The sequence below is a fragment of the Mercurialis annua genome, linkage group LG4 (assembly GCF_937616625.2).
Source record: "Mercurialis annua linkage group LG4, ddMerAnnu1.2, whole genome shotgun sequence".
Lineage (NCBI taxonomy): Eukaryota > Viridiplantae > Streptophyta > Magnoliopsida > Malpighiales > Euphorbiaceae > Mercurialis > Mercurialis annua.
In genome coordinates, this window is record NC_065573.1 from 21,449,329 (window position 1) to 21,474,309 (window position 24,981).

The window sequence follows — 24,981 nt, forward strand, 5'->3', positions numbered from 1 at the left end:
AAAGAATTAGATATATATTTCATAGTCAATATAAACTGTTTCATTTTATCTATTTTCAATAACTATGAGTAAAGGGTCAATCCGATTCTGAAATTTTTGCTCGGAGTTAAAAGAAGTCATTTTTAACTGTTTTAGTTAATTAGATTCTATCATTTTTAATTTTTAGATCACAAAATTTGTGTCTCGGATCAGATAACTTATAATATGTATTTCTCAAACACGCGACTTATTTGACCCCGACACACAAATTTAAGGAATTAATTAACTAAAAAGTTAATAATGATTTATTTGAATCCGACACATAATAAAAAATTTGGGATCTAATTGATTAGAAAAAAATTAGAAGTGATTTATTTAATTTCGAGACATAAATTTGACGGCAGGATTGATCCTTTTTCTATTATAGCTATTGTTTATCACAGTTTTTTTTACCTCTTTTATCCTTTTCTGAAGCTGGGATAGACCTTTAGATGACATGCTACGTGATAACGTAGCACATCTAGTAGGGGCGAAGCAACCTCGCCAGGAACGAACATCACTAAGTCCAGCATTTCACCGACCTGGTAACAATGTCCGACCTTTTGAAATCATAGAGCACATGACTTGGGGGGTCACCGGATCGATGGGAATTCAAACAACATCCGAGACAATCATGCTTGATAAGGTCGGACCAGAAATTCTATCCGGGCTCTGAGTTATATTCAACTCAGACCTAGGCCGAGCTCCGAGCTCCTAAGCCCGAAGGACCGGACCATCTGGTCCGAGCTCTGAGCAACTCTCAGATACAAGAGCCATGATAACTTGACCGGGCTCCGAGGTCCTGCCCCGGAGCGCTCACTCGTGTACCAGATCCTGGGACCACAGAAGATCTTCTGACAGGGTCGTGAGGAATGTTCCCTCTGACACACCTAACAACCCGTGCCTCCCGCAGGGATATTCTACCACGTCAGCATAACTGATTTCTGGGACCACTGGGCTCACAGCCTGCTAGCAAGGCAGGTTTGTCCTTAAACCCTAACTATAAATAGAGGGTTTAAGGACAAACCCTAGGTAATTTCTTTTCTCTACTCTAAGCACTCTCCTTTTATCTTCTTCTTCTTTCTCTACCTCAAAACCTTACTTGAGCGTCGGAGCGAACGTCCGGTGACCCCCACCGGAGTTCCTTCTGACCTCTGTTTACTTGTGGTGTGCAGGTCGTTACAGCTCGGATTCAGTTTGGTGATTCATCACTTGGCGCCGTCTGTGGGAACTCGTTTTGTATTCCCCTGTTCTACTCTGGTTCTTTTGACATTGCTGATCAGATCTTGACAAGAAACAATGGCTGATGATCCTGTTTTGGACAGGGTAGACCCTCTGGGAACTACGGTTACCGACACTAACTTGGTTGGTGGAGTTTCTGCTAGTGGTCGGACCTCTGTGATCACTGGTTTAACTCCTCCGGCGAATGCTCAGGTGGGAGGATCCAGAGCCTCCGGCAGTGGAGCTGGATTTGTGCCTTTATATGGATTGGAAAACTATCCTAGGGCGAACCCTTTTGCTTCAGATGCAAGTCACACCCACTTATCAACCCCAGGAACCACCGTGCCTCAGAGTTTCCTCCACAATACCTTGTCTCCCACTCAACTCAACTTCCCGGTAGACGCTACACTGGTGGCTACGGGAACAGGAACAACTTCTGGGCAGGATATACCTCCGCCGGTCTTACAAGCTCAAGAATATTTAGAATACATGGATCGCCAACTGCACCAGGCCCAGCAGATGTATTTTGCAGTCATGTCCCAGTATTACCCAAGTTACAATCCCTCGGCCACCCCCGTGGCCCCTCCACCCCAAGCTGCTGAGTTTCCGGATGGTCGTCCTCCGAGAGAAGAAGGTCGGAACGATCACCCACGACCCAGACCTAGGGGTCCCACAGAGCATCAAGCACCAAGAGGCGAAGATCAGCATGACACTAATCTGCCGAGAGACGAAGGTCGGCATGATCGCCCTCTGCCGAGAGACGAAGGTCGGCATGATCGCCCTCTGCCGAGAGACGAAGGTCGGCATGATCGCCCTTTTCCGAGAGACGAAGGTCGGAATGATCCTCCTCCTCCTCGAAGGGAGGGGGTGCAAGACGAGAATTTACCACCGGGGACACAGCGCGGTGACGCTGGATTGGGGAGGGGAGACCCAGACCCGGAGGCAGATCCTCTGCGGACCGCGAGAGCAGGAGTTCCACCGGTCAGGAGAAACGGGGCAGAAAGTGTTCACAGCTCGGGTGCAGCGTCACAGCATCAGAAAACTTTGCATGAAGAAGTTACTCGTCTGGTCCAGGCCGAGCTGGATAAGCATAAAGGGCACAAGGCAGAGTCTCGACCTTTCACTACCTGTGGCATTGCTAGCCCCTTGTCAAAGGCTATATGGGATGACCCATTTCCAGATAAGTTTAAATATCCGCCCATTGACAGATATAACGGTAAATCCGACCCGATGACTTATTTAAGTTGCTTTCAGGTTGCCATGGGAGTCCAAAGTGTCTCGGACGCCACGGTGTGCAAAGTGTTCCCTTCAACGTTGAGCGATGCAGCGCAAAAATGGTACCAGAACCTCAAGGAGGGCTCTATTACTAGTTTCAGGGAGCTCGCTATGGCTTTCAAAACTCACTTTGCCCCGAGCATCGAACGAAAGAAAAGATCCAGTGATTTGAAGAAATGCTTTCAAAAGCAGGGAGAAAGTTTGAAAGCTTACATTGCTCGGTTCAATGCCGAGGCGATCATGATAGAAGATTTGAACGATGATATCGCCATCGATGCTATGAAAGATAACACCAGCATGCAAGTCTTCCGAGACAGCCTGATCACCAACCCGGTTGACACTTACACCGAGTTGATGGACAGGGCTTGGAATTATATCAATCTCAACGAGGAGAGGCAGAGGAAGTCTTACGGGATGGCTAGCCCAGCTCCCAGTAAAACGCAGAACGCTCAGGGATCCAACCGCAGCCAAGATCAGTACCGACCTCTGAATGAAACTTCGGGGTACAGGGGTACCAAGCCGTTCAATGCTCAAACCAGTCCTCCAAGCGCGGGGCCCGGTACCAAGCCAAGTTTCAGTATTGGGGGAGGAACTGAAGGATACGTGGACCGAGCAGGAGTGCCGAGACAATATGTACCGCTCAATACTCCGAGGGAGCAAATTCTATCCTGGATCAAGAACAACAATGAAGAGATTCGTTATCCACCGAGGCTAGTGAAAGATGGAGACCGATCCAAGTTCTGTGATTTTCATGATGGTTATGGCCACGAAACAGAGGAATGTGGACGTTTGCGAAGTGAGATAGACAAGTTAGTCTGCCAGGGGCGATTACAACATTTTGTTGTGGCCAAGGAGGGCCAAGACCGAGGAAATACAAGGGTCAACTCGGTCAGGTCGGAGCCAGGGGGGAGCAGGGAAGCCCAATCCCCGTCAAAGAAGACACAAGTCACGGGAGTAATCAACACTATCTCAGGAGGAACTTTAGAATCCGAGTATGGTCGCAAACGCAAAAAGAAAAAGCAAAAGATGGTGATGTCGGTGTCCACGGGGTCGCCATGGCCTATCATTGTTTTCGGGCCAGAGGATGCGAAAGGAGTAGATTTTCCTCATGAAGACGCTTTGATTGTATCAGCCATCATTGGATCGAAATGGGTTAAACGATTGCTGGTGGACGATGGTAGCTCGGTTAACCTGTTGACTCTGTCAGTCTTTTTGTCGATGGGAGGATCCAAAACTGAGCTTAAACCTGTGAACATTCCCCTTCTGGGGCTGGGAGGAGCTCCGGTCACCCTAGAAGGCATGGTCGAGCTAGACTTGGAACTCGGTGTCGAAATACCTCAGGAGGACGGAACAGAGGGAATCCTGGCGGAACCAACACGGAAGGTACGTTCACTGTTCATGATAGTTGACATGCCTCTAGCATATAATGGTATCCTTAGTAGACCTATGTTGTATAGCACAGGTGCAGTGACTAGTATTCGTTACTTGATGATGAAAATCCCAGTGGAAAACGAGGTTATAACTATTAGGGGAAATCAAACCCTATCTAGGCAATGCTACATGGCCACTATGGGCAGCACGGTGGAAACAATGAACATCGATACACCGGAGCTGCTCCTCAGAGAGAAGAAAGCTCAGAAACCCCGAGAAAACTTGGAAACAATTGAACTTACAGAGGGATCCGAGATGTGTGTAAAGCTGGGGGTAGATTGGCCAAACGAGCACCGGGAAGCTATCATAGCTCGGATAAAACAGTATGTGGAGGAGTTTACCAACAAGCCAGAAGATATTGGGGGGGTAGACCCTAAGATAATCTCGCACAAGTTAAACGTGGATGCTAAATGCAAGCCTGTCAAGCAAAAGAAAAGAACTTTCTCTCTAGAGAAACAGATTGCTATCCGAGACGAAGTGGAGAAGCTTTTGAAAGCTGGATTCATCAGGAAAGTAGATTATCCGGAGTGGCTGGCTAATGTGGTTTTGATCAAGAAGTCCAACGGTAGATGGAGGCTTTGTATAGATTTCACTGATCTAAACAATGCCTGCCCAAAAGACAGTTTCCCTTTGCCGAACATTGACCAACTGGTGGACGCAACGTGCGGATTCGCGGTCTACGCATTCTTAGATGCTTCTCAGGGATATCACCAGATCCCGATGAGTAAAGATGACGAAGAAAAGACAGCTTTCACAACGGATCTGGGGACTTATTGCTACAAGAAGATGCCTTTTGGTTTGAAAAATGCTGGGGCAACCTATCAAAGACTCATGAATCATGTTTTTAAAGATCAACTGGGCAAGAATGTCGAGGTTTATGTAGATGACATAGTCGTGAAATCCAAGGGGATCGAGGATCACGAAGGGGATTTGGCAGAAACTTTTGAAAAGCTGAAGGGTTTTAACCTCAAGCTGAACCCGGAAAAGTGTGTTTTTGCAGTCCGCTCTGGGAAATTTCTAGGGCACCTCATCTCGGAGAAAGGCATCGAGGCGAACCCGGAGAAAATCGAGGCAGTAATGAATATGAAGGCCCCGAGCTCGGTAAAAGAAGTACAAAAGTTGAACGGAAGAGTAACGGCGCTGGAAAGATTCATGAGTTGCTCAGCCAAACGATGTTTGCCATTTTTCAAAATTTTGAAGAATACAAAGAATTTCAAGTGGACAGAGGAGTGTAATACAGCTTTTGAAGAGCTGAAGGTTTACCTCAGCACACCCCCGGTGCTAGGTAGACCTGAGCCTGGGGAAATCTTATATTTGTATCTCTCGGTGAATGACGAGACGGCAGCAGCAGTCCTAGTGAAGGAAGAAAAGGGTCTGCAAACCCCAGTTTATTATCTCAGCAGGGTCTTGAAAGGCCCGGAGGTCAGATATCCAAAAATTGAGAAATTTGCTTTAGCATTGAAAGTGGCGGCGGAAAAGCTAAGGAGATATTTTGAGGCTCACATCATTGTAGTACGTACAAACCAACCTCTGAGAAAGGCGCTGCAGAGGCCAGAGATGTCGGGACGGCTGGTCAGCTGGTCGGTCCAGCTAGGAGGATATGACATCCGGTATGAACCGAGACCGGCTCTAAAAGCACAAGTATTGGCAGATTTCATAGCCGAGACCACAGCAAGCGACCAACCTGAGGAACCCGATGAACAACTTCTACGGTGGGTCTTAGAAGTCGACGGGGCATCAAATCTGGAAGGATCTGGGGCAGGCGTAGTCTTGAAAGGCCCTCACGGAGTTACACTCCGAAGCTCGGTAAAATTCGATTTCCCGGCATCCAATAATGTCGCGGAGTATGAGGCTCTGTTGATCGGATTAAGAATGGTAAACGTGGTCAAGGCCGAGCACGTAACAATAAGGAGTGATTCTCAGTTAGTCGTTTGTCAAATCCTGGGTACTTTTGAAGCTCGGGATTCGGAAATGAGGAGATACGTGGACAGAGTCAAGTTCTTCTTGAACAAGATTCAGGAGCTCGGAGGAAAATGAGTGATAGAGCAAGTTCCTCGTTTGGAAAATCAAGAGGCCGATGTACTAGCCAAAGCAGCAACAGTGAACGAAAAGATACCGGGGGTCCATTTCTCTGTTCAAAAGCATTCCAGCATCGACAACCACGAAACCATTTTTCTAACTCAGCCTTTGGAAAATTGGATGCAAGGCATAGCCCACTACCTGATGGACGGAACCTTGCCAGAAAATAGAGACAAAGCATACAAAATCCTGCGACAAGCTCCGTACTACGCGTTCCTCGATGGAGTCTTATACAGGAAGTCATTCACCCATCCGTGGTCGAGATGCTTGACAGCAGAGGAAAGGAGTATGTGTTGAGAGAAATACATGAAGGCATTTGCGGGGCACACATAGCTCCTCGCATGTTGGCAAAGAAAGCAGTATTGCAGGGCTACTACTGGCCCCTAATGGTCAGACAAGCAGAGGAGATAGTAAAGAAATGTGAAAACTGTCAGAGGCATCAGAACATCCGACATGCTCCCACCACAGAACAGTGTCCTATTACCAGTCCTTGGCCATTTGCAACTTGGGGAATTGACATCCTGGGTCCTTTCACACCAACCACGGGGCAGAAAAAGTTCTTGATAGTGGCAGTAGATCACTTCACAAAGTGGATCGAGGTAGAGGCAGTAAGTACCATCATAGAAGCTCGGATCAGGGATTTCTTCTGGAGGTAAATTGTGTGCCGATTCGGAATACCCAGAGCATTGGTAACTGACAACGGGAAGCAGTTCAACTGTCGAGCCTTCAAGGAATTTTGCAACGACTTGCATATTGACCTGCGTTTCACTTCGGTAGTTCACCCGCAAAGCAATGGGATGACCGAAGTAACCAACCGAACGATCCTGAAAGGGCTTAAGGCCAGGCTGGGGGAGTTCGATAGACAGTGGCTGGAAGAGCTACCAAAGGTCATATGGGCCTATCGAACCATCCCGAGGGCAGGCACAGGAGACACCCCGTTTTCTTTGACTTATGGGTGTGAGGCAATGATACCTGTGGAAATCGGGATGCCAACTCTGAGGGTCCAGTTCTTCGATGAGGCTAAAAACGAGGAAGAACAGAAGTTATGCCTAGACCTGCTGGAGGAACAAAGAGAGCAGGCAGCGCTGAGAATTGAAGCATACAAGCAAAGAATGGCTAAGTATCATAACAAGAGAGTTAAACCCCTGAGTTTCCAAGTTGGCGATCTGGTCCTGAGGCGGGCAGACATCGCTAGGGGAAACGCTGGAGTGGGAAAGCTCGAACCTAATTGGGAAGGCCCCTATCGAGTCATTGAGGTCGGACGAGCAGGAGCTTACAAGATAGCACACATGTCGGGCAGAGTGCTCCCGAGAACTTGGAACTCCCAGGTTCTTCGGAAATACTATCAGTAATCACTTGTTTTTATATTCGAGGTACCTAGGGGTTTTTTCACTTATGTTTGAGTTAAGCTTTTGTAAAACTCAAACATAAGTTTTTCCCCTCAATGAATAAAAAAGATTAAAAAGAATTCACGTCTTTTCCAAAACCCGAGCACTCTACTCGGTAAAAAATCCACGGGCTATGTGCCACCAGCGGGCTATGTGCCATCCACGGGCTATGAGCCATCCACGGGCTATGTGCCATCCACGGGCTATGTGCCACCAGCGGGCTATGTGCCATCCACGGGCTATGTGCCATCCACGGGCTATGTGCCACCAGCGGGCTATGTGCCATCCACGGGCTATGTGCCATCCACGGGCTATGTGCCATCCACGGGCTATGCGCCACCAGCGGGCTATGTGCCATCCACGGGCTATGTGCCACCAGCGGGCTATGTACCACCCGCGGGCTATGGGCCATTCACGGGCTATGGGCCACCTGCGAGTTATGACAATCCCGGGTCATCCAGTGATAACAGGCTATTCACGCCAAGCAACTTACTCAAACTTGATCTATGAATAACTAAGAACCTATCCTAGCAAATTTTATCCCAAGTCTAAGTCAAGAGCCCATATAAAACAACAACAAGAAACTAGAAAAATTCACACTACTGAAACCAGCTCGGAAACTAAACTAAGTTAAGTATGCAAAAATGTTGTCACATACTTAACCAAAATTTTCAAAGACAGAAAACAAAAAAACTTCACTCAGAGAAACAACAGCAACATTCGCAGGAAAAATTCATTCAAAAAAGCATGTATATAAAGAAAACATTCAAGCTTTACAAAAAGAGCACGAAGCTCAAATATTCTGAAAGTACAAAAAGAAAATTAAAATTGTTCAAAAATTACAAGGCATGGTAAAACTATCTAGGAAGATTGGAACCCGGGTCTTGATCATCCGCAAGATAGTCCTCGATGTCGGCGGGCACATCATAGTCCTCGGGCAGCTCCTTGGCCCGCCGGCCTAGCTCCTCGATGTCCAGAACAAAGTCTGAAACATCCACCTCGGCCCCGAACCGACCTCGGATATATTCACCAGCCTGGACCTCGCTAACATAGAGAATGCGGTGGAAGTCGTCATAAATTTTCTCTTCCCGGTCAGTGACCTCCTTCACTTTGGCCTCCGCCTTCTCAGCCCGCTGGGTCGCCTCCGTGATTTGCTTCTTCTGATCGGACACCGTCGTCCGAAGTCCTTTCGAAGCAAGCTCATTGCGAGAGGTCATATCGGCCAGCTGCTTCGTGAAATCATCCCGTCAGCCGCTTTCTCACCTTCGAGTTGAGTCACCTCAGCTCGCAACTTCTCTAGAACTCCGAGGTCCTCAGCCCGACGATCTTCGGAGCTCTTCAGCTGGGACTCCAAAGTAGCAACCAGGGCAGCCCCCTCGGAAGCCTTCTTCTCTGCCTCGGAAGCCCGCCTCTCGGCTTCCCGGGCCCTCTTCTTCTCAGTCAGGAGAAGGTCCTTGGCCAGCGTTAGGTCGATCTCCACCTTGCTCTGGTTTTGATCGGCCATATAGGCCATCTGCGAAGCCTGCGATAAACAAAAAGTACAAGTTAAAATAAAAACAAAGACAATACAAGTACAAAGATAAAAGCACTAGATAGTTACCTGGAGGCAGAACGAAGAAACCACAGCCCACAAGTTTTCAGGCTTGTGGGACTTGTAATGCTCCTGGTCAGCAGGGAGGGTAGTCACCCGAGCAACATCGCCCGCAATGACCAGATCATGCAGGGTCGCCGGCCGACCATCGTTGTGCCTGCTGACCCACTCGGCAAAGCTCGCACGAGTGACGGTCTGGGGACCCGGAGCGGTGGTGCTCGACCCCGACGAGATGTCTGGAAGATCAGGCACCCGAGTTGGAGGAGCCCGAGAACTTTGCCCAGCGGGCGCGGGAGTTGCTACCTGGGGATCAGCCGGGCCCCGGATGGGACCATCCACCGTCTCGGTGGAGTCCAGGTTCACGAACGGGATGTTCCCGACAGGCTCGGCATCCACTGGCACCTCGATCCCCTCCGGTAAACGAACCCGAAGAGGGACAGCATCAACACCCCGCAGGGGCTCTTCAGGAACAGCAGTAGCAGCCGGCGCCTCGATAGCAGGCGACTTGGGCACCCCGGCAGACCGGGGAAGTGGAGGAGGGGCTGGTGTCACACTTCGGCTCGCCGGCCTCTTTCTCTTCTTGCCAGCCAATTTGCTTAGGTCAATATTGTTCACTGCAACAAAAATATACACGACGAAGTCAGTATAACACAAACGACATGTTCAATGAAAATAGCAATAAGACCAACGGCACGTATAAAAAAAAAAGAAAAAAAAAAGAGAAAACAAGACTACAGAGCAAGTCACAAACCCCCATCACCGGGCGCTGAGCTCTTCCAGTATTCAAAAGCCAGCTTCGGGCACAAGTCATCAGCTTGTGCTTTCTTCCCCGGAGGGGCATCATCCCGAAGAATCGCGATGTCTTTATCTTCCAACGGCCCCGGGATGTGAAACCACTTCTCCGGTTTATAGCATTTGGCAACCAGGAGGTGACCATCCCATCAAAGGCTGAAGGATGGGAAACCTGAAAGTAGTCTTCCTTGAAATCCCGGAGTGAATCAATCACTCCGGAGATCAACCCCCCGGGAACAGCCTTTCTTTCACTTCGGAACCTCAGGTAGGCGAAATGGTTCCGGTCTTTGAGAGACATGAGGTACAGGCAGCAGAACAACCTCATGCTGGGCACCACCCCAGTCTTCTCGCAGAGCTTCAAGAAGCAGGAGTAATGTCGAACCCCATTAGGGTGAATCTGAGACAAGGGAACCTCGAAGTACCGGCTCAGCTGCTTGTAGTCCTCGCGCAGGGGAAACCGGATCCCAGACTGTAAATGCTCCAGGGTCAGCATGATGGTGTTCGCAGGAGGCACGTCGTTTAGTTTTCGCCCCTCGGACACCAAAGACAGCTCGTATTCTACAGGAATACCGAACGCTTCCCGGACCGCTCTCAGATAACCCCGGGTGCACCGTGACTCCTTGATATCACGATCATCATTTTTCTCGCCGACCTCAGGCGCAGCTTTCTTCTTTTTTCCTTTCTCGGCAGGTACAGGTCGGGAGGTCCCGGTCTCTTCTACATCCGGGGTGTTACCTCGGAGAGGGCGGACGACCACGAACTCCATAGATGGTTCGTCTGTGCCCATATCTTGATCATCATAACCCCTCCCTTCTTCATGATCTAAGGTTTCACCCGACATACCTAAAGACACAGAAACTAGCTCGGATGAGACAAGTTCCAAAGGGAAAAACTAGATAAACGTGCAGCAAATCAAAATTACAGATCAAAGACAGAATTCCTAAGGGGTGAACCATCAGAACATGAAGAACATCGAAATGAGTTTCCAGAAATTCTGGAAACTCATTTCTCAAACGAACAACATAGAACTCAGAACACACAAAAGCAAACCAAATACTGGAAATCAAGAACATCACTTAGCAGTACATATCATCACCCACAGGTACTAAACCAAACACAAAAGAGTTAATCCAAACTTCAGAAAATCAGAAACGCCAAACACAAAAGCACAAGTCCGAAAGATCAAACTCACAATGGCAGAAATCAAAAATACACATTCAAAACTAGAAAAAACAAGAAATTAAAACAAAAAATCTGAAGCGCTTACTTGTATATAGCACAGAAAATCCTTGAGAATAAATCGAGAGAACAGATAATCCCTTGGCAGAGGAAGCAAACGCAGTAATAGAAACTTCAGTAAAACAGAGCCAATCTCTCCAACGATAAGGAATAAGCACAGAAAACTTGATGGCTCAGGGAAGCTATGAAATTTGGAGAAGACGAAGAACAGAGAAGTTTCTTCAGAGCAAAATAAGAAAGTGAAGAACTGAGAGAGAATGTAAAAAGTCTCTAAGTTTTTGAAAAATGCATTTTATAACTGAAAAGAGAGGGAAATTGAAAGGACACGCCTTTAATTTTTCTCTCTCTTTCCACTCATAACGTCTCCTAGAAAACTGCACTGGCAATAACTGCTAAACACGTGGCTGAAACGTGCACCGAAGCACAACCGCCATTTAAGACACCCACCCAAACAGCTGTCATGCACACCAACTCGAAAGGACAGGACCTTTCACATCACCATATCCCTCCAGCTACTCCCCCTTGACATACGGCTCGGTGTCAGAATTAGTTGACCATAAGACAGTCACGTGACCTGAGATCTCGGTACACACTAGCAGCTCGGACATAAATATCCGACATACTGAGGGGGGACTAGTGATAACGTAGCACATCTAGTAGGGGCGAAGCAACCTCGCCAGGAACGAACATCACTAAGTCCAGCATTTCACCGACCTGGTAACAATGTCCGACCTTCTTGAAATCATAGAGCACATGACTTGGGGGGTCACCGGATCGATGGGAATTCAAACATCATCCAAGACAATCATGCTTGATAAGGTCGGACCAGGAATTCTATCCGGGCTCTGAGTTATATTCAACTCAGACCTAGGCCGAGCTCCGAGCTCCTAAGCCCGAAGGACCGGACCATCTGGTCCGAGCTCTGAGCAACTCTCAGATACAAGAGCCATGATAACTTGACTGGGCTCCGAGGTCCTGCCCCGGAGCGCTCACTCGTGTACCAGATCCTGGGACCACAGAAGATCTTCTGACAGGGTCGTGAGGAATGTTCCCTCTGACACACCTAACAACCCGTGCCTCCCGCAGGGATATTCTACCACGTCAGCATAACTGATTTTTGGGACCACTGGGCTCACAGCCTGCCAGCAAGGCAGGTTTTTCCTTAAACCCTAACTATAAATAGAGGGTTTAAGGACAAACCCTAGGTAATTTCTTTTCTCTACTCTAAGCACTCTCCTTTTCTCTTCTTCTTCTTTCTCTACCTCAAAACCTTACTTGAGCGTCGGAGCGAACGTCCGGTGACCCCCACCGGAGTTCCTTATGACCTCTGTTTACTTGTGGTGTGCAGGTCGTTACAGCTCGGATTCTACGGTTTCTGGAATTACATTCCCAGCCTGACCAGCCTCAACAAAACCCAGCGAGAGAACCTATACGCATTTCAATTGAAAGAGTTTGCTTTTAAGCTAAAATAAATGTATGAAATTTGCAAATATTATTATTTGCAATAGGATTATAAGAAGTTGTTAAGGCAAAATAATTTATAATATCTATAACTATAATAGAGTTGATAAATATATCATGAATAAAAATATTAATAGTTTGGTCCAATAGTTTCACATTTTAAATTAATTATTATAAGATGGAGAATCTAATTAATAATAATTAAGATATAATGTAGTGCCTTAAGTTATTTATATGAAAAATTAATTCATATTAGAAGAACAAATTCATATGTTCTTATGATAACCAAACAATACATGTAACACAAAAGATTGATAAATTAAATGGATAATTTCCTAAAATTTTGTGAGTTATTTTTTAATTATGGACTAATTTATTATAAAAATAAATTAAAAGACTATAATATATTTTATCTTTATTTATTGATTTTTTTAAATTTTTTATTTGTTGCTCGGATGTAATTCACATAAATCATGGAATAATTACTAATTTCCCACCTAACATTAGTTCATATTACTAGTTCCTCCATGACTTTTAAAAAGTCAACCTTTTATATGCTCACGTTTGATTAATTAACTACTGCCTGCTTCCGTTAATTAATTTCGTTATTTAACTTAGATAAGAGGGTCCGATTGTCCAAAAAATTTAACCCTTCAACTTATTTTTCTTTCAAAAAATTCATAAAACTACTAAAAAATTCAAATAATTTTTAAAATAATTTTAAATTATTTATATAACCATATTATATATATATATATATATATATATATATATATATATAATTAAAAAAAGATTAAGAATAATTATTTTAATTAAAATAAGTTTAAAATATTAAAAAATCAATTAGATTTAGTGTAATTTAAATTATTAAAAAAATCGTATATATGATCTGAAATCAAGTCATATCATAAATATATTATATTATAGAATTTGTAAATAGAATTGAAATAAAACACATTATGTCAGATTCATTTGTTTTTTAAAAAAAATGAATTGAATTTTGAATTTTTATAAAATGCATTTTTAAATAATTATATAAATATTTTATGGTTCATCAAATCATTGTAAACAAATTATAAAAAATTATTTGGATTTTTTTGATTTTATGACTTTATTAATTTTTTTGAAAGGAAATTGAGAATTAGGAATTTCGACTTAACGTCAGGAGATAAATAAAAATTATCCGGCAAAAGGCTCACTTTAGCCCTTGAGGTCGGATCAAAAGAATTAATAAGCCCCTAAGGTCGAGGTTGGCTCACTTCACCCCTTGACGTTATCCAAACTGGCTCAGATCACACCAAAAATTTAACACCGTCTGTTTTTCAGTTAAATGATGACATGACATGTATGGAAAAAATTCAAAAACATCCTTAATGTTTAAAATATTTACCAAATTTTATATTTATAACTTTTTTTAACCATTATCACCCTCTTTTTCATTAAATATCAATAATTCAATAATATTTTAAAATAAAATATTTATTAAACAATCGAAACTCAATTAAACACGTCGAAACCTAATTAATCAAATTAAAATCCAATTAAACAAATCGATCGCCGGAAAATTCATTCAGAAATTAAATAAATTTTTTTCAGAAATTATTTATTTTAATCGGAGACACTACCACCAATCATCGCCGAAAAACATCTAAATTTTTTTTTTTTTAAATTCCGGACATAACCACCGGTGGTGCTTCTGATCGAAAAAAGAGCAGAACCACCACCGGCGGGTCTGCTCTTTTTTTTAGAGCAGAACCACCACCGGCGGGTCTGCTCTTTTTTTTAGAGCAGAACCACCACCGGTGGTTCTGCTCTAAAACCCATTGTTCTTCCCCAAGGGGAAGAACATAAGCTGTTCTTCCTCTTGGGGAAGAACACTGTTCTTCGTTCTTCTCCAAGAGGAAGAACAAATCGTTCTTCCTCTTGGGGAAGAACGATCTGTTCTTCCCCTTGGGGAAGAATAGACAGATCTGTTCTTTCCCAAGGAAGAACAGCCCACCTGGCTGTTCTTCCTTGGGGAAGAACAGCCCACCTGGCTGTTCTTCCCTATGGAAGAACAGATTTGTTCTTCCATGGGGAAGAATATCCCGGAGAAGACGAAGTTCGTCTTCTCCGGTGAGTTTTTTTTAATGTTTTTTTTAAATTTTTAATTGGAAAGTTTTTTGTCGGTGTGGTTTACGGTGGGTGTTTGGGAGTGAGTGGGTGAATTAAATTTAATTAGTTGGATTTTGAAGCGTTTAATTGGAGTTCGAAGCTTTTAATTTTGTTTCGAAATGTTTAATTGTGTTTCAATTGTGTTAATAAATATTTTAATACTAAATATTTTTGAATTATTAATATTTAAATGAAAAAGAGGGTGAAAATTATTAAAAAAATTGTAAATATACAATTGGTAAGTTCTTTAAATATTAAGGACTTTTTTGAACATTTTGTCTATATGCCACGCTGTCATTTGACAGAAGTAATTAAAGGAGTTAAATTTTTGGTGCGATGTGAGCTGTTTTGGACAAGCACAAGGTGTGAAGTGAGCCAACCTCGACCTTAGGGGTTTATTTATTCTTTTGATCCGACCTCAGAGGCTAAAGTGAGCCTTTTGCCTAATTATCCCTTACATAAACTATTAACCAAATGGTCAACGTTTTCTTATTTAGAATATATTTGAAAAATGCATTATTGATAGTTTTACAGTTAGATGTTTGGTATCCAAATTCACTCTATGTTTTAAATTGGTATATAAATTTCAATTAGTACCGCATTTTTACATTTCATTTCAGATAAAAATTTAACATTTATTTTGACTAAATTAATCTGATGCAAAAAACAAATGAAAAATATTTTTAAAATAGGATAAATGATTCAGAAAAATCTAAACATAAAGTAAAAGTCATTATTCTAATCAAAACTTAAAAATCTTGATGGCTTAATATATAGTTTAACCTCTGAACTTGTACCCTTTTACCTATCTAACCTCTAAACTTAACAGTTTTTCTATCGAACCTCTAAACTTGTTAAAATAATTTCTTTTAACCCCTAAAACGGAAATTGAGTCTCAAACGCACTGACGTAGCAAAGGATCTTTGACCGGGTTGCCAGCTCGTCTGCCACATCACCGAATATATAACACTTAATGCATTGTTTAACCCCTGAATTTATACTAATTTACCTATTTGACCTCTAAATTTTTTTGTTTAACCTATCACACCTATAAACTTATTAAATTATCATTTTTAACCCCTGAACTTGAGAGTTTTAAATTTATTTAAATTTATATTTTATTTTTGATATATATTTAGTTCAACCAATAATTAATAATTAAAAAATTAATAAAATATTATTTGTATACACTATTAATTTAAATGATATTGTTTATTTATTTTTTGTATATATTATCAGTTCTAATAAAATTCTAATGAAGAATAGTTATATTTTATTGAATAATTATTTTTATTTAATTTAATTTAATATTTATTTTAATTTATTTTGCTACTACAACGAACGAGATGAGATTTAAATGATCAGGTTAGAGACAGCTCAAATGACCAGTAAAATTATTATATTGTATTGGTTAATATAGTTTTCATATAATAGAAAAATTAATTTAAAATGAACAGATAATAACATAAATAAACTATGATAATTATAAAATAAATAAATATTATACAAGAAAATAATAATTAAAACTAACAAAAATATATAATATAATAAATATTAGATTAAATGAAAATAACTATATATAAGATATAACAATTTTTCATTAGAATTTTATTAGAACTGATAATTTATACAAAATAAATGCAAAATAAACGATATATATTAAAAAGAATATAAAGTATGGAAACATAATAAGTATTTTATATAAAATGATTTTATTAATAATTATTAATTAAATTAAATATATATAATAAATGAAATATAAATTAAAAGAAATTTAAAACATTCAAATTTAGGGGTTAAGAAGGATAATGTAACAAGTTTAGAGGTCTGATGAGTTGAACAAAAAATTTATGGGTCAAGTAGGTATATTAGTACAAGTTCAAGGGTCAAACAACATATTAAGCCATTTTATTTTGTCCACCTTAGTTTTTCTTTTTTGCCTTAACGCGCCAATTTTTTTTAAATACACGCGCCAAAGCCAGATGGACGAGTAGGGGTTAAACGTTTACAAATTATCAAATTCAGGGGTTAAAAGGGATTATTTTGATAAGTTAAGAGGTTCGCTAGAAAATTGTTAAATTTAGAGGTTAGATAGGTAAAAGGATACAAGTTTAAGGGTTAAACTATGTATTAAGCCAAATCTTGATTGTAGCTAAAATCACAATAATGTGAAATCATATAATGTAACTTTAGCTATAATCAAGACGTTTTTACTCGCCTCCTCAGCGTCACCTCAAGTATTAAACTTACGTAAAAAAACGAAAAACAAAAATTATTACCCTAGGCTCAAGAGGATCCTTCTCTCGAGAAATTAATTGCTGAAGTGCAAGAATGGCAAAAGAAGCAGCAACAACTGGATCTCTTGCTTGATGGGGCCATGCAGCATGACCACCTTCGCCTCTTATGACGACCAAAAACCTACCTGAACCAGCTGCCAACGGACCTGGTTTAGAAGCAACTGAACCAAGAGAAAAATCGGGTTCGACATGGAGTCCGAAGATGGCTCGGATATTATCAAGAGCCCCTTCTTCTAACATATGGTAAGCACCAGCCTTGCCTTCTTCTGCTGGTTGGAAAACAAGCTTCACTGTTCCCTTTTGGTCCATGCCATGGTCGATTATTTATTTCAGAAATACAATAAGTTATCTCAATTTGGTACCGAATGAATTGATTTTCTATCCATGACTTTTTACTATTTTATCAAATTCATCTCTAGAAAAAATGGAACAATCTGAACTGATATTTTTACGAATTGAGGCAAATATATATCCGGAATGTATCTAGTCCGATGTGAATTGCCTACAAGGATTTACTTAATTGGTTCAATTAGGATGAAAAATTTCATAATTTTGATTGAATTGAGATTTGAATATCATTATTCCAATTTATAAAATTGATACCAAATTGTCTAATTTTTTTAAAATATATTTAATAAAATGGTCAAAATTATGGAATGTAAAAAAATATTTGCCAATTTTTTATTTGATATCAAATTAAGTGGTATTAATAATTTAATTCTCATATCATGCCAAATTATTTTAAATTTTTCAGACTAACTCAAATGGTAAGAACTCTCTGTCTAAGATCAATATAATTTGGAATTGAATCACCATAGAAGTAGAAGTGAAATCTTTTAATCCTCTTAATAAAGTAGAGATGAAACAAACTTTAGATGTTTAAATCAAAATACTTTAACGTGAAAATCAATGGTGATCAATATGGGAACATGCTATTTCAAATCAAAAAATGATAAACGCTTGAAATAAAAATTAAACTTTTAATATTAGTTTGAGTTGAATTGAAGTTTTGATATAAAACTAATATGAATTGAAGTAAAGCTAGTCGTACATTATGTACATATATACCTTTAATTTATCCTTATTGCCTTGAAGTAATTTAGCTGCTCCAAGCAGCATAGCAACATGAGCATCATGTCCACAAGCATGCATTTTTCCGCTGTTCTTGCTCTTATGCTCCCATTCTACCAATTCCTTCCAACAAAAAATGAAAAATTTAATATCAGTATATAATTTAATTAAAAATAACAGATATAGGCTGAAAATTTATGCTACTTTATGTTAAAATAGTTAACGTATTGGATGGTGTCGCTAGTTATCAACATTACTTTATGTTAGAAGTTTTCAGTTAGAAAAGTCTCACATAATCATCATGTAAAAATAAAAATCATTTGTTATAGAAATATAATCGATTGAAATGTAATAAAATTATATGTAAATTAATTAATGACACGTGCACATGCACACATCTGGCATACAAGAGCAAAACAACCTGAATAGGAAGTGCATCCATGTCTGCTCTAAGACCGAACCATGGTTGCGAACCTGAGCCAATCGAACCCACCACCCCAGTCTTAGCTATAGGCCAACTGTACTCAATTCCAAGTGACTCCAGCTCCGATCTTATCAGTTGACTCGTATTATACTCTTCAAAACCCAATTCTGGATATTCATGTAATTTTCTTCTAATCGTTTTTAACCAATTAAAAAATTCAGCTTCTTTCGCTGTTTCGAGTAGCTCACGGGTCAGCAATCTCAGCTCGTTCGATTCGGAATGAGTTGGTATTACTAACCACGAAAACAATAAGCAAAGCCATGGCATTAGACTGACGAAGGAATGTATTGCCATCTTCTCTTTTTTATGTCTTACCTTTTTCTTTCTTCTCTTCTGCTAGGTTCTAATGTGTTATCTTTGATTTTATTTTTGGTATGTAAATCTGAATGGATTTTATTATAAAGTGAAATATAGTCGACACTCTGATAATTAATATTCAATAAATTAAAACTACTAATAATTAATAAAAAATTGAGGAAATCAACTTCGTTTCACGTCGGATAATTAATGATTCATGGGTTAATTACATATTAAATCACCACCTTTGCACCAAGTTGCAAAAATAGCTCAACCTTTAAAAAGTGTCATTTATGGACATCACCTTTCCTTTTTTTTCAATTTTAACACCGAAAAAATTTCCGTTTAATCGGTGCTGAGCTGGATGCCGGAGTCATACGTGGCATGACACGTAGGACTCCACATGTGATTTTTTTTTTAAATCAAACGGCAGCGTTTTGATCTCTTAATCCAGCACGCTGCCGTTTTGTCAAAGGATTCACTTGTCTTCCTAATGAACGAACGATTCTGCCCTAATTAATTTCATAAAACCTGCGCTTCCATACTCACTAGGGAAATTAGGATTCTTTCATCTCATTTCAGAAACATCTCGACCAAATGCATTAAGCTTCTCTCGTCGGCGTTTCTTCATCCTCTTATCGCTGTCGTTTGTTGTTTTATCGCACAAGATTGGGTATTTGCAAATGTCTGTCACTGTGAACTCTGAATCTATCGGTGATGATAGCGGCCTTAGTTTGATCAGTAGCTCGAGTTCTCAACACGCATGGGGGATTCCAAAGAAAAAGTGTGGACATGGAATTGAAGCTCATGTCTACACCTCTTATTCTGAGAAGAATCCTGGCAGGAGGTTTTATCGCTGTCGTTTTTATCGGGTAACTTTATTTTCTGTAAAATTGAAGAAATTGCTTGCTTGTGCTACATCTAATTAGGGTTATTATTGTTCAGTAAAATTTAGGGCTACAACTAATTAGGGTTAAGATTGTTCAGTATAATTAGAGTTAAGATTATTGCGGTTTTAATTGCCTTAATTGCTCCTAACTGGGTTATGATTTTAAGGTTGGAATTGTTTTAGCAGTCCATCCTCGGCCAATCCTCGGCCAATCCACCTCGGCCAATCCTCCTCGTGTTTCCCCGTCGACCAGAACCGACACTGGCTCCTCTGGTTGCACCTCTACCGGGACCTTTCAGTGGCGCTCGGCTTGAACTTGAAACGGTTGGTTGAGCATACGAAGGTACTGTAATTGTGGAAGTTGCTTCTGACGTTGCTGCCGGACGACTTCTGAGTTGTGGACCACCCAGAAATCTAGCCCTTTTCTGGCCAGGCAACTACAACAATAAATACATTACCCTTTCAAAAACTTTGCAATATAATAAGACCAATCCAATAATATAAGCTACAATACATTACCCTTTCATATCTGTTGCCTGTCTCTTCAATTGTAGTCGCTCCATAACCTTCGCGAACCTGTACATCGCATCACAAATGCATACTAAATTATAACTGGGATTTTCAAAATAACTCAATTGTGAATTTATGCATACTAAGTCATAAATTCACAATCTGAAAACACCTAAAACAATTTTAAGTAAAAAACGAACAAATTTCTCATAAACTGCAATATATGAAACAAATTTATCATAAATGCATAAATTCACAATCTGAGAACACCTCTTATTCTGAGAAGCAAAATACAAGCAAAATATGAACAAATTTATCATTGATTCATAAATTCACAATCTGAGAACAATCTGCAAATTCTAACCTTGCGAAGCTCCTTCTGTCTGACTCGCTTCTCAGCCGGAGTTAATTTGGGTGGTTTAGTGCTGCTTGAAGGTCGTTGCGGGTCTATTGGACTTGGATTTCTCTTGCGTGGTCTGCCTCTTTTCTCCTAGGAAACAAGTTAAAGTAGAAAATCAGAATATATAATAGGTACAAGCAATTTAAATCTGCCTAAATAGTAAAAACTATTACCGGAGGCTTTTCTGCAATTGCTGCATTGTGTCGTTGAGGGCATGTGCGTTTATTATGACCAAAAGTATTGCATATTGTACATGTCATAAGGATACCATGCTTTCCCAACCTTGACGGATCGTCATTCTCTTCCTCTGGATTTCTTTTTCTCTTCTTTTTAGGCCTGCCTGGCATTTTTTTATACAGTGGTGGCTTAATTGGATACCCTTCCGCCTCCAGCCACATGTTTCTACCATTCATTGGCTCCAAGCCAAACCGGTATGCCTGCATATAGCGATCAACGGAGTAATACACATCAACAAAGGTAGCAGCATCACCCTTCTTCCAATGTATGCTTGCACAAGCATGTGGACAAGGTAGTCCAGTAAGCTGCCACGCCCCACAGGTACATGTCAAATTCTTCATATCTACCACAAAGCCATCCTCACCCACTGATATTTGGTATTTTTCATTCAAGGATGGCTTAACTTGACAAAGCCTGCTGAAGTATTTGAACTGTTCTAGCTTCTTCCTTATTCGAGGGCAAATGGAATCGCTTACACCACTCATTTCGGTTATCTTAGTGTGCATCCTCTCCATTAAAGAGCATCTAATCTCCTCGAGCATGTCCACGATATGCTTTGCTCTTGCTTTTACAATGTAGCCGTTGAAAGTTTCAGCTACATTGTTGTCAATCATATCGGACTTAGGCCGTTGGCTCAAGAACACCTTACAGAATTTGTTTCGTCCTCGTCCCATGAAGTCATCATATGCAGCTTCATTTTCTGCTTTCATATCTTCCAACGCCTTCTTATGGGCACCTTCATTAGTAGACCTGGCAGCTCTCCAAAATATTTTCTTCAACGCTTGACCCTTAAAGTTCTTCTTCCAGTTGCAATAGATATGCCTTGCGCAATTTCTATGCTCCGCGTGTGGAGTAAGCTTGCTTATTGCATTAATCAATCCCTATAAAACAAAAGAAAAATAAAACAACATATCATAAACATAAAACAGCCTATCATAAACAGCTTATTATAAACAGTACTAACATACTATTAACACAAAGTACTCACATAAAACCACACTAACATAATATTAACACAAAACTGCAGCAGAAAATGCCAAATATCACACAGCAGAAAATGTACCTTTTGTTGATCACTAATGAAGCTCCACCCGCTGCCATCTATAATACCCAAGTCTTCAAACAATATTTGTAGAAACCACGTCCAAGTTTCTTCAGTTTCAGACTCCACAACTGCCCAACATATCGGGAACATTTGATTGTTCCCGTCCTTAGCAATAGCAGACAATAAAGCTCCTCCGAGAAAGGTTTTCAGGAAACAACCATCAAACCCAATGATAGGCCTACATCCATCCTTAAACCCTTTCCTCAATCCACTAAACCCCACATAAAAGCCCTTAAAAGTAGTATTCTCTCCAAGTAGGAATTCGAACCTTCCATCTGGATCAACTCTCATCAACTCTCCCATATAAGACCGCAACCCCGCATAATGCTCAACAACTGAACCTCTAAGCAGCTGTAATGCATGTCCCTTGGCTCTGTAGGCTTTAGCCTTTGAGATTTGCACACAATATCTATCCATTACGTCATCAATCAACAATGCAGCAGTCATATTCGGATTCCTCCGAACTCTTTCCATGTATTCAGTGCCAATCCACACATATGAGGCATTTCTATTCTCCATCTTCCGGTTGCACGTGTGACCATTAACCACCCTTTTCAGTGTAAAGGTATTTGTTTTTCGATCAACACTTCCATACAGCCTCCACTTACAATTTTCGTCGCATATCCTTTCCACTTGCTTCTTATTGGACCTAACATTCTTCAAATTATATCCATTCAATATGGCCCACTTCCTAACCGCAGCTTTACACTCTTTCGCGCCTGTGAAAACCATTCCAGCTCTGAATTCTAATTGCTTGTGATCTGAGTTAGGATCATAAACAATAGATTTCTTCTTCCTACGCCTGCTTCTGCATTCACCGTCCTCATTCTCATCACTGACATCAGAATTGACATCGCCATCGGACGTAGCATACTCACTACTTGCATCGCCCGCTTCATCTTCTGAATGGTCATTTCTCCTCAATTCACAGCTGCTATTGAAATCCACATTTCTAGCATTGGGAACATAATTTTTAAACAAAGCCTTGTTCTGCCGTGCAAATCTGTACTCTTCATCATCAGAAAGATCGTCATCCGAAAGATCGTCATCTGTTTCACTTTCGCCAACCGGCAAGTAATCGGGATCTTCAATTTCTGTTTCTTCAACCGGAGACAAAATATCAGCTTCTTTAGCTGCCGTCGAAGTTCCAGCAAGAGGATCATCGGTAGTTGTAACCTTTTCGGCATTTGTAACAGCCCCGAAAGTCTCGAAACCTTCAGGAATGTTAGCAGCCAAGGAAGTCTCACTATTTGTAACATCCCCTGAAACTCCAGCTGTGTTAGCAGCCCCAGAAGTCACCTTCTTCGATGTCCCGGCAGTAACATTCTTCGATGCACCGGCAGTCACATTCTTCGAACGCACTTTCTTACCCAGATCACCCACTACGTACACCTGCAACATACCAACTTCTAAAGCTTTTTTGGATGTTACAAGCTCCACAACATCCTCTTCACATGTTAATTCCTTTAACCCACGTTCTCCATAATCTCGAAAATATAATTTGTACTCCCGGTAGCCTATGTCCTCCACATAACCAATCACAGTGTTCAATCTCAATTTTGCAGGATCCAAGCAATGATGACCCAAAAATTTGCCACCCAAATAAAAAGCTTCGCCCTTTGACACTGTAATCGTGCCTCCATAATTGACATACAAAGACAGTTCCATTCTGTAATACACATTACATAAAAAAACTTATTCAGTAAACTGTAAATGAGATATAAGCACTGCAAAATTAAGATATAAGCACATGAAAATTTACATGTAAGCACTGCAAAATGAGATATAAGTATTGCATTTGTACATATAAGCACTGCAAAATGAAACATTATTGATTTGCCTTCAAAAATTAGACTCTAACATGTTATACATCGACCAAGTAGCAATATTATCCTAAAAAGGAAAGGAAACACACAGCCTAATAAAAATTGAAACAAACAGCCTAAACAAAGTGTCTATAATGGAACAAATAGGACGACCAAAAAACGAAATAGAAAACCTTTAACACGACAACATATTTATAAAAACGAAACAGACGACGTACCTTTCTAGATAGGTTGGATGAATTCAGAATAATTTAGAGAAATTAGGGTTCATAGTGGGTTATTCAGATTGGGTTAGAGAAATTAGGTTCAGAGTGATTTAGGGTTCTTCATCGATGATGATACAGAATTAGGAGGCGGCGATTTTTTGTATTTCAGTTTAGGGTTCTTTCAGTTATTGTGTTGGTATTTTGGGGGAAAAAAACGTCGCTGTTTCGTTTAGAACCAAAAAGTCGCTGTTTTGGGGGAAAAAAATCTCCACATGTGAAACGGTGAGTTTCACATGTGGAGTCCTATGTGTCACGCCACGTAGGACTCCGGCATCCAGCTCAGCATTTCTTAACCGGAATTTCATTCTGTGCTGAAATTGAAAAAAAAAACGAAAGGTTATGTCCATAAATGACACGTTTTAAAGGTTGAGCTATTTTTGCAATTTGGTGCAAAGGTGGTGATTTAATATGTAATTAACCCATGATTCATTATTTAATAAAATTTAAAACATATTTTATATGTATATTAATTTTTTCCTGCGAACAATTATAAAATGAAATAGTAGTGAAGTGCAATAAGAAAAGGCCTAATTACTTAAAAGACCCCCACCTTATAACATTTTTTTGTTTATACCCTCACGTAGAAAAAAGTTCAGTTGTACCCTTTTTTTGATTTTTCATTTTCATCTCTACCCTAAAATTTAAATTTTTTACAATTAAATTAATTAAAGGATAAAAATATTATAAATGACTAATAATATTAATTTTTAATTAGAATATAAGCTAAATATAAAGGATCATTTTGAATATTTTTTCAAATGAAAAGAGGTCAAATTAGCTATTTAGGGTAGAGATGAAAACGAAAAATAAAAAAAAAGGTACAAATGAACTTTTTCCTACGTGAGGGTATAAACGAAAAAATGCTACAAGATGGGGGATTTTTAAGTAATTAGGCCATAAAAAAAAGGGAAGATGACAAAAGTACCTAAAATTTTAAAAATATTTACAAA

The 24,981-nt window shown here is 40.5% G+C and overlaps 1 protein-coding gene across 1 annotated transcript; it reads right to left on the reverse strand.

Annotated features, from left to right (window-relative positions):
* Window positions 1-354: 354 nt before the first annotated feature.
* On the reverse strand, window positions 355-18,795 carry LOC126678435 (IAA-amino acid hydrolase ILR1-like 9). The gene is made up of 6 exons (XM_050373331.1): window positions 18,439-18,795; window positions 18,015-18,140; window positions 16,929-17,243; window positions 12,391-12,461; window positions 9,367-9,387; window positions 355-478 (listed from the first exon to the last, which is right to left on the reverse strand). The coding sequence occupies exons 1-6, from the start codon at window positions 18,793-18,795 to the stop codon at window positions 355-357; spliced, it is 1,014 nt and encodes a 337-aa protein (XP_050229288.1).
* Between the last annotated feature and the right edge of the window lie 6,186 nt (window positions 18,796-24,981).